General features: G+C 35.7%; 1 protein-coding gene across 2 annotated transcripts; it reads left to right on the plus strand.

Annotated features, from left to right (window-relative positions):
- The first annotated feature begins 5,545 nt into the window (after positions 1-5,545).
- Positions 5,546-9,862, plus strand: LOC121266290. Of its 2 annotated transcripts, XM_041170075.1 has the most exons (8): positions 5,546-6,115; positions 7,091-7,238; positions 7,350-7,500; positions 7,643-7,768; positions 7,873-7,953; positions 8,107-8,299; positions 8,369-8,639; positions 9,454-9,862. In XM_041170075.1, exons 1-8 carry the CDS (start codon positions 5,912-5,914, stop codon positions 9,720-9,722), a joined length of 1,443 nt encoding a protein of 480 aa, XP_041026009.1. In that variant the 5' UTR covers positions 5,546-5,911; the 3' UTR covers positions 9,723-9,862. The 2 variants fall into 2 exon arrangements, with proteins under 2 accessions (XP_041026009.1, XP_041026014.1); XM_041170080.1 differs by lacking the exon at positions 7,873-7,953.
- Positions 9,863-10,984: the final 1,122 nt, after the last annotated feature.

Raw genomic sequence — 10,984 nt, forward strand, 5'->3', positions numbered from 1 at the left:
CCTTCGAAGCACATTGTCCACAAAGTCTTGTTCAAATTGATCCAAATGTGCTAATCCAAACTACAATGAACCAAGTCACTTAAAGAATACTAGTATGGAAGGCACGTGCTTGATTTCTAATAAAAGCAAACAAGGGCAAGTAAAACCCTAAAAAAATTGTATTAATTAAGAATGTTTATCTTCAAGATTTTTCACAGGTACACATTTCTATGTACACGAGTTTGGGGTTTAGTGTTTTTGGGTTAGGGGTTAGGATTTAGGGTTTAGTGTTTTAGGGTTTAGGGTTTACGATTTAGGGTTTCAAGTGTAGGTTGTTGTGCTTAAGGTCTTGGGTGGTTGGGTAAGGTCTACGATTTAGGGTTTGGGATTTCGGGTTTTGGGCCTAGGGTTTATATGGTCCTAGGTTTAGGTTTTAGGCGTTGATAGGTTAGGGTTTAGGATTTATGGTTTAGTGTTTTAGGGTTAAGGAATTTTGTGTTTTAGGTTTTCGAGTATTAAATTTAGGGTTTTAGTGTTTGAGGGTTTCGACTTTAGAGTTTTAGGGTTTAGGTTTAGGGTTTAGGGTTTAGGGTTTAGGTTTTAGGATTTAGGTTTTGGGGCTTAGGGTTTTAGGGTTTGTGTTATGGGGTTTAGGGTTTTCAAGTTTAGTGTGTAGGGTCTTAGGGTATTAGGTTTTAGGGTTTTGTGTTTTAGGGTTAAGAGTTGATGATGTAGGGTTTAGGCTTAAGAGTTTGGGGTTTGGGGTTTAGGCTTTAGGTTTTGGTTGTGGTGCTTACGATTTTGGGTTGTTGGGCCTTTGGTGTAAGGTTTAGGGGTTTGGATTTTTGGTTTGGGGTCTAGGCTGGTTTGTATGGTCCGGGGTGAAATTGTCATATATTATCATCTAATTAATGTTCCCAACTAGGGAAGGGATCTGTCTTTGGTGAACCTTCATCTTTTAGCTTTATAATCTTGAAAGTGAACAATTGCTATTTCAGCTTGGGAAAGCTTAAGTATATGATAGATGGGCATCCCATGTCATTTTTTCTTTTTGTTCCTAGGAAGAAGATTTGAATTTGTCCTTATATATTTGGATTTATTTGGCTTTTTATACCTTTATCATGGTTCAATAGTTATGTGAGTTCGTAGGTCATATATTATTTGTCGCCAATAGGTAAAGAAAACAAAAGAAGAGTTTTTAGATGTTACTGTTAGTTCCTTATTGTGATTTCTCATTGACTCCAACTTGGCGTTGTCTACAATTGGAACCTATTTAGTGACTGCTGGAGCTCGTTCAATGGCTAGCTTTACTGCTTCTTTCTTGTGTATGATTACTGCATAGGCTTCATCCAATTTTTTTTTTTTTGTAAATCATCCTGCTAGTTCCTTCAAGAGCAAATTTACAATGAGTTTTTTCATTGACTTAAGCAGACAGAGTCATCTATGGACTTTGCATCAAATTGCATCTCCCCGTTAGTGTCTTTACTGCCCAAAAATGTAAGAGACTATAGTCTCTCAATGGCTACAGAAACCTAGAAAATATTATTTAACTTAGATATGAGCTCAATCTATGGAGCTTTTGTAAATTTAGTCAAGTTCATACTAAATCAACAAGCAAAAGATGTATAGAGATTGAGTGTCTGAAGCAGAGAGAGAACCTCCTCATTCTCTCTTCAAAAAGTCCCCAATCTTGAAACTAGCTTGAGGGGGTGGGAGCTTCGGCTCCTCCCCTCCCTTCCCTCTTGCTTTTTTCGTCTTTCTCCTCTGGGTTTTGTTTTGTTTTGTTTGTATTTTTAGGGATAATAATAAAAGACACTGCTATTGGTTTTTAGCAGTTTCTGTAGGGGCAGGGGTGGGCATGGGTAGGCAGATCGGCACCATCCACCAACGGTAGCAGTGTGTGCGCATTCATCCCACGGTGTTTGTGCTGGTAGCAGTTTTGGCAATGGCATGGGTGGGCATGGGTGGGTAGGTCGGCAACATCCATCGATGCAGATTACACCGCCTTATAGGGTGAGTAGGGGTGGCGGCGGGTGGGGTGGCCGATGCATCAGATGCCGCAACAGCAACCCATATCTCCTGCGGTGGTGGCCGAGGGCATAAGGGTGGGTAGGGGTCGGGGTGGCGGCGGCGGCATGAGATTGGCAGGAGCATCGGTGGGTCGTCTGCACAGATGGGCAAAGGTGGCTCGACGGCAGTGTCAAAGGAATCGGTGGAGGGGGTAGCGTAGGATGGTGAAGAAGAAAAAAGAAAAAAGAAAAAAATAATAAGAAAAAGAAATGGAGGGGTGACGGTAGCGGTATAAGATGTAACCCTAATAGCAATGTTTTTTTCAGTCCACGTGTCTTTTTTACTTTTCTATGTACTTACTGTTTGGTGTTTGTTTTCAATAAATAGAAATAGGCTATTGGACTTTTTGGAGTCCATAGCAGTAGAGTCCCGGTCCTTATTTGGGAGGAGGCGGAGTGATAGTACTTATCCTCTTTGAGAGGACAGAGGGTGATGGTACTATTTTTTGAGAGGGGTTATTTAGTTTTGTTTTTACAAAGCTCTATTCTCTCAGACAAACCGGATGGTTTGTTTAGGAGAAAGTTTACAAAAGTTAAGACAATGTCTATCATGAAGAAATATGTGTGCGGGAGTGCTTTAGAGCAGATGCGTAGGTTGGCTTGTAGTTTGGGTTTTTCTCTGTATTGATAAGTCACATTTGTAACTTCGAATTCATTGAATGACATGAAGTCTATTTCCATAAAAAAAAATAAGCAAAAGATGTGTACAAAATAGTCGAGCCTCCCCAACAACATACTATTAGTAATGAGTCTTCTTTTTCTTTTCACCCTATAGTGATAGTAGGCTATAGAATGGCATGACCCACCCCCTCAATCTATCATCTCTGCCTCAATCAACCCCCTTATTGAAGGGGAAGTGGTACCAACTAGTTACAAGGAATGGTAACAAGTCAAAGTAATTATATTTGATAAATGATAGCAAGTCAAAGTATTCAAAATGTTTTAGTAATATGATTCATTATGTTACCAAGTATAATTTTATTTTAACTATCCAATATTCATGGTTGATGGAATATACCTTTAAGTGCTTTTCAAATTCTAGTCACCATGTTAGGTCTTCAACACACTTCTCCAACTTGTCCTTAGCTTTGTTAAGTGCTCTTATTTCTCTTGCAGCCTGCAATAAGGAGTTTATTTTTTTTCACTATCCATTTGCTTCCGATCATCTTATCGTACTTCAAGAATTGTAGATAAGTGCTAGTAAAATGGTTATGTGAGAGGTGAAGCACACATGTAACACCGCCTTTCCAAGGGTTAAGAGTGTCACGTGTTTTTATAAAATATAGTCCGATAAGAGATCTCATATTTAATAAAATAAAATTTACATTTATTTCATAAAATTAATTATTTAATAAAAACATGTCTCCAATAATATTAAATAAAAAAATGAAAAAAATTCATTTCATAAAAACAATTTATTCTAGGAAGTCTGAAATTTAATTGACTGCTCCATCTAATCTTGATCCGCTTGCTCGTGTTCATCATCCTCACGTGGGTGATTAAAAACATGAAATAAAACTAAAATGAGTTGAAAACTCAATAAGAAACCCATCACAATGTAAACATAATAAACGTAGGATTTTTCATAAAACATTTCATGCTTAGAATTTAAATTCATGATCATTCATACATATGCTCATGTTATGTATGACTTATCTTAAATAATCTGACGTATCATACTTATTTTACTGGCCAACATACTTAACCCTGTGTGCGAGGAGATCATGCATTGACCCCACATCCTATATCCACAAGGGTAATCGCTAATAATATTCTAGTATACTATGGTGGACCTCGTTTAGGTCCATGGCTTGTACATCCACCCATAAAATTGCATTAGTATCATGCATCTAAATGATCATCTTATAAAACTCATCTTATCTTACACTTGATCATAAGAAAGCTTTCGTAACTTGATCATAAAAATCTTACGTGTCTTATGCAACATGAGGTGCATGACATGCATAATACACACATAATTGTAAAATGCTAAATTAAACATGATGCGGAATTTAACATGTTCATGGACATAACAACCATTCCTTAGAGATGGAATGAGCTACTACATTTCGTCTTAATTTTTTTTTCTCTATTAGTAAATAATATGAAAATTTACAAAAGGGACTTTCTTTTTTTTTCTTTTATAACTTCAAAACTCAAAATAACATGTTTGTCAAAATATAAGACCGTCCCTTTAACTACATACTAAAAACCATAATTACTTTCATGGTAGGAACCTACCCAGTTTACACAATGCTTTCCTTCTCAAAATACATAGACCAAACAGTTTCACAAAATCAACTAAAAACTAAATTTCGTTCAGAGACCCAACCCAAGGCTACTACTAAGCATCTGTCTCTCCTTCCTGAGTTGTGTCTTGCTCTGCAGCCTCATCTTTTTCATTACTTGGACGTTTAAAATATTAAACATAAAAGTGAGTCTAATACTCAATAAACAATACACCATACATTTAAAATATCATACATAAGTTATTCATTTCTTTTAAAAAGTCATATAAGTTTAAAACATTTCAATTAAACATTTTGAGTTTGTTTTCACTTTCCTTTGACCGGTATACACTATTACGTCCTGTGTGTTAGGGTTAGAGGTCTTTTGTACCCAATTTTGTCCATGGCCACGGATTGAGAATCCCTCAATCAGGATGACGCCATTGGGTGCACTACTAATGGAACCGATCCAACATTACAATATGTCCCTTTCTTTGGTACTGTCATCATTCTGTCGTTGGCCTTTACGTATTTTTATACATAAAACCGTCATTTTTATTTTTTTTCCTTTTTCTTTTCATAACATTTTCATTATCTTTCTTAGTCCAATGTAGTATGCATTTTCTTTCATAAAAGAATGTATTTCATGCAATAACTTTATATTAAGAAAATTATTAGTTTTTAAGAAAACATGTACATGATAAATCTCATGATCTCAAACTTGAATGTGAATGCTTTGCATTATACTTACACATACACCTATAATTAATAAGATGCTTAACAGGGCCATCAAAAAGGCTTATACATTATAATATACATTTATTTTTTCATTACAAAGAAGCATTTGAATAAAAAGTGAGTATTTAGTAGAAGAAAACATTGTATACTTTAAACTTCATGCTAAGCTTTACTAATCATACTTTTAGGTATCGTTTGGATTCGAAGATAAGTTGAGATGAATTGAAATGAGTTGTGAATAGTAGTGAGATAAGTTGTGAATAATAGTGAGATTTGTGAGTTAAAGTTGATGAATAATAATAAATAGTAGTAAGATGAGTTGAAATAAATTGAAATGAATTGAGATGACTTGCGAATACAAACTTAAGTCTTAATTATTTACTTTAAATACAAGAAGGAAGTAAAAAGAAAGTAAAGCATTTTCCTTAGCTTCCTCGTCGCTTAGAGGTAGTCAACTACAAGACACAATAATCATGGAAATTTGTCGTGATAATCCAAATTCGAAATTTGAAAACGGATCGGATTCGCACACATTGAAATCCAACGCAGAGTAAAGTCTCTCTCTTCAACCCAGTTGTACACTTCTACTCTTCGTTTCGTGCTTTCCCTCGGAGAGAGCGAGAGAGAGAGAGAGAGAGCAGTGCGTCGGGGCCTCTTTGGAATTAGGTGTAGGATTTTCTATTGGTAAAGAAAATAATTTGGGTATTTGGATGGTGGGAGAGTTAGGGCTTTATTTGAGAGGGATGGAAGCTGAGATATTAGATTTGTGGTTGTAATTGAGCTGCAACCGAGCAAAGCGATGCATACTATTTCGCTTTCGAACTAACTGATTATGCTATAGGTTTTCGAGTCTTGTGGTCTAAGCCTCGTGAGAAGCATTTTGCGAGAGAGAGAACAATGGAAGGCGGAAGGAAGATATCAGTGAGTCCTCGGCCTTGCAGTGGAAGGCGGGTACTGGCAAAGAAGCGAGCGCGCGGGGGCTGCGTGGATGGGTTGGTCAACAGCGTTAAGAAGCTTCAGAGACGGGAAATCAGTTCGAAGCGCGACCGTGCTTTCGGAATGAGCGATGCCCAGGAACGTTTCCGTAACATACGTTTGCAGGTCTCTTCTCCTTTCCTCATTCTTCTTCTCCTTCTACAAAAATCGTGAAGTAACAATACATTAAACAAATCTTTCTATGAGACGAACTTAGTATTACTCATGAACGTCATTAAGTAAAGTCCGTGAACTTAGTAATTAGAGTAGTTCATGTATGGGTAGTAGAAAGTGATTAGTGCATGTGGTAGTTATGTATCTGCTAGATGTATATACTCTATCCGTTATAAATACTTTTATATCTACTCATTTGGAATCGAGTTGAATGACCAAATTGAGAATTTTTTCTACAAAGTTACGTTTATTTAGGAGGTCCGGGTTTTCTCGAACGAATCCTGTCAAAGCAACGAATCCTATCAAAGCAAGATTCCTCGAATTATCCTACTCCAATTTTTCATTTTCTTGCTAGTTCTTTCCCTTATTACGTAGATACGTAACGATTGGTTTTTTTCTTTATCTTATCTCAAGGATTACTAGTACATAGCTTTTGGGACCAAACTTAGGCTTACCGCTTACGGACTCCTCTCTTGCCATGAGATTTCTTGACGCACAGCGGCAGATAGATAGATAATAAGGATTGAAGTCAGTTACCTACTCTTGTTATCGCCAACAGAAAAGATGCTTATATTTATTCCCATTCAATTAAGAGCCATAAACTTCACCATGGTGGCATCCTTATTTACAAATGCCAACCTTATCATTGGCCCTATTTTTAGTGGAGGATTTACCTGTGTACACACACTGGAGTGAAGAGCTATATGCTTTACAAAATGTGTTTCGTCATTATAGATATAAATCATTTTGGAAGTCCTGACCAGTTCATATTTTGGTTGAGTTGGAATTCGCCCTGAAAAATTTTGTGCATTAATGAATAATCCTGTGATTGTTAGTTGACTGTGCCTATCTGCTTTAGTGTAACATAGATAAGTGCACTCTTCTAAATTTCTGCCTGTTAGTATGTTTTGATCTATTTATGGCTAGGAGGAATATGATACCCATGATCCAAAAGGTCATTGTTCCATGGTACTGCCTTTCCTGAGAAAGAGGTCAAAGATAATTGAGATTGTAGCGGCTCGTGACATTGTGTTTGCTCTTGCACAATCTGGTGTTTGTGCAGCATTTAGCCGAGGTATAACTGTATTTCCATATTTCTAAACTTTTTGGGTATGCTGTGAGATTCTGTTTGCATTGAAAAGTAGAATGAATTTGAGGAAATTATGTGTCTCCTTTGCTGATGCAGAGACTAATCAGAGGATATGCTTTCTGAATGTCAGTCCTGATGAAGTTATACGAAGCTTGTTTTATAATAAAAACAATGACTCGCTCATCACAGTTTCTGTGTATGCTTCAGACAACTTTAGTTCTTTGAAATGCAGAAGTACAAGGATTGAGTATGTGAATATTATTCCACTTCCCGTTCCTACTAAATAAATATTATAATTTCATAAGAGAATGCACATTCTCAAATCCTATGGTTGATTGCCCATTTTCTTTGCTTGTACACATTGCTGAAATTGTTCTGTTATATTCCAGATACATAAGGAGGGGTAAACAAGATGCTGGGTTTGCACTTTTTGAGTCTGAGTCACTGAAATGGCCTGGTTTTGTAGAGTTTGATGATGTCAATGGGAAGGTACTCACTTATTCTGCGCAGGATAGGTAAATCTTCTATTATACGAGTATTTTTTCTGCTAAGATATGGTTATCTATTACACAATTAGCTAATTGATTTTCCTATATTTTTTCTTTTTACTCTGTGGTAGTATTTACAAAGTGTTTGACCTGAAAAACTATACAATGTTGTACTCCATATCGGATAAACATGTTCAAGAAATTAAGATCAGGTAATGTATCTATACATGCTTATACACATGCACAATAGTGGTGATTCATTTACACGTGCATGAACTTCTTGAGAATGAACATGCTGCTTGCAATTGGTCCTTTCCTTGTCATGCTCACTTATTTGCTTCTCTTTGATGTCTTTTCCCGAGCAGTCCAGGGATCATGTTGTTGATTTTTACCAAATCAAGTAGCCATGTTCCCCTCAAGATTCTTTCAATTGAGGATGGAACTGTTCTAAAATCTTTCAACCATCTCCTTCACCGGAATAAAAAGGTGGATTTCATTGAACAGTTTAATGAAAAGCTACTAGTCAAGCAAGAAAATGAGAATTTACAGATTCTTGATGTAAGGATCATTCTTGAGATCTTTTATTAGTGCTTGTTCATATGGATATCTGACTGCTATTATATGTAGGTCCGCAATTTTGAGCTGACTGAAGTTAGCAGAACTGAATTTATGACACCATCAGCATTTATATTTCTGTATGAGAACCAGTTGTTCTTGACGTTTAGAAACCGAACTGTGGCTGTCTGGAACTTCCGTGGGGAGCTTGTGACTTCATTTGAGGATCACCTTCTGTGGCATCCTGACTGCAACACTAATAACATATATATCACGAGTGATCAGGATCTTATTATCTCTTACTGCAAAGCTGATTCTGACGATCCACTGTCTGAAGGAAATGGTAATTTTATTTTTTGTTTTTTAATTCAGCATGCTCTGTGTAATGGAAAGATACAAGAGGAGAATCCAAAGGTGTGGCCTATTAATTGAACTGGTCTCCTTTGGTGTTTGACATCTTAGCCTGATACCTAACCAGCAGTATTAGCTGCACAAGTTAAATGCTATTATACACATGCACATCCACGTCATAAATTTGGTTTTCTTTAAATAAAATCTTATTTTACCTATCAAAAATAAAATATGACGTGGATGTGCATGTGTATAACGGTTGTTAAGTTTTGTTATCGCAACATTATTTGAATACAAGATTAGACATTACTGCATTCTTTCATGATATCTACTTTTTGATGGTTTCTTGAATTTGTTCCCAGTTATCTTTAGATTTACGTTAGCTCTTTTTGATGGTGGAATTTATTGTTGTTTATTATCACTAATAGTATTTTAATACAGACTGAACCTTGTGGTCTGTACTTGTGTTTTCATGGTGTGGGTTGGTATCATAAAAACTCCCAAATTAGGCTGGTGAGTGGTGTTTGGGTAATTTAAATTGATGTAGAGATACTGATTGGTGTGAAGGATAATGCTGATTGTGAATGTTGTCAGTTGCTTTTAGTTTGTGTTGTGGCTTGCCTATTTAATTATTTATTATTATTATTATTATTGTTGTTATTGTTATTGTTGTTATTATTGTTGTTGTTGACATGTTATTATCAGAAGAGGAGTCCTAGTTGATGTTTTTATCTTCCGTTGTACAGCTAGTTAGAGCATCCTTTTGTTAAAATTTATGATGCTAACAGTTAGCGTCTCTTATGCAGCTGGATCAATCAATATCAGTAATATTCTAACCGGGAAATGTCTTGCTAAAGTTAGAGCAAGCAACAGCTTTCCCGTGGAAAATGAATGCAGTTGCAGTGATCATTATTGTGGTACCAGTTGCGCTCTGAAGAATCAGACTCATGCCTCCAGAATCAGGAGCACGGTTGCGGAAGCCTTGGAAGATATTACTGCTCTCTTTTACGATGAAGAGCGGAATGAGATCTATACTGGCAATAGGAATGGTTTAGTTCACGTATGGTCCAACTGATAATCTCTTGACATTGTTCATAGTTTTCTCTTAGATTTATTTAAGCTCTTTTGGATGGTTGAATTGATCGTTCTGCCACACTGAGAATTGGAACTCTACCATGTAATGCTGTCATACGCAATTCATTTTTTCTTTGTTTATCTAGTTTTGAGTCCCTCGGATCCTTTCCGAGTTGACGATTTACTTGTGTGCTGTGGAGTTGGCTAAGTTGGATCCTAGTCTCTTCTCAAAATCTCAGATGAAATTGGGAATGCAGATCCATGACGTTTGAGGCAAGTTTGGCATTTATTTACTTGTACAAATGTAAGTGCATATCTACGAGTATTGTGGTAACTGAGGTGGCATGCCAACGCACAATGAGCGTTCACATTGCAATCTCTTAACCCACTTGCTCTGTTTGGTCAATGAAGTTTAAAATTCCTATGCCATTCTATCGGGTTGATTTTCTCAGATTCCGATCATTCTTTTCAAATTAAAGAGATTTTTCTACCTTAGTAATTTATCAATTTCAAATTTATCTTACCATTTACGATATTTAGTCTATTAAATTTAAAAGTTATAAATGGTGTAGAAGTCTTTACTTTTGGATTAAAAACAATGATTGAGATTTGAAAAAGAAAAATCTAAGAGATCGAATGCTCAAGAAATTCTAGAGAATATTCCTTTTAGTAGCTATCCTACCACATTGTTAATAATCCTACCAATGTTAATACCTCTTTTGATTACATAGATGAGATAAAAGTTAAAAATTAAATAAAATATTATTATAATATTATTTTAATATTATTTTTAGTTTAAAATTTGAAAAAGTTGAAATATTTATTGTAATTTGTGTGAAATTTTAGAAAAATTATAATGATTATGTAAGATAAGATGAGATGAAATGGTATGTATTAAGATTGGAATGGAAGAAAGGAAAATAATCATGCAGTTGTATTATTAATAAATACATTAGTCTTTTATATATAAAAAAATAAGCGGGAAAAATAATTTTAAAACTAAACTAACTAATTGAACTATATCTCTAATTACTCCCCTTCAAGCTGGAGCATGAATGTTGATGATGCCCAGCTTGGAAAGTAAAGCAGAAAATAGAGGAAAGCCAAGTGGCTTTGTAAAACAATCAGTAAGTTGATGTTGGGAGGAAACATGAAATGGTCTAATAATTCCAGCTTGAATCTTGTCACGAACAAAGTAGCAATCGATCTCTATATGTTTCGTATGTTCGTGAAAAACATGATTAGTGGCAATATGAATAGCAG

The sequence above is a fragment of the Juglans microcarpa x Juglans regia genome, chromosome 1D (assembly GCF_004785595.1).
Source record: "Juglans microcarpa x Juglans regia isolate MS1-56 chromosome 1D, Jm3101_v1.0, whole genome shotgun sequence".
Taxonomy (NCBI): Eukaryota; Viridiplantae; Streptophyta; class Magnoliopsida; order Fagales; family Juglandaceae; genus Juglans; species Juglans microcarpa x Juglans regia.

Excerpts from the sequence above, each read along its gene's own strand:
- LOC121266290 (XM_041170075.1), top strand. The coding sequence starts at position 5,912 with ATGGAAGGCGGAAGGAAGATATCAGTGAGTCCTCGGCCTTGCAGTGGA. Across the intron at positions 7,239-7,349 it reads TTGTGCAGCATTTAGCCGAG|AGACTAATCAGAGGATATGC; the intron begins GTATAACTGTAT and ends TTGCTGATGCAG. Across the intron at positions 8,300-8,368 it reads AGAATTTACAGATTCTTGAT|GTCCGCAATTTTGAGCTGAC; the intron begins GTAAGGATCATT and ends TATTATATGTAG.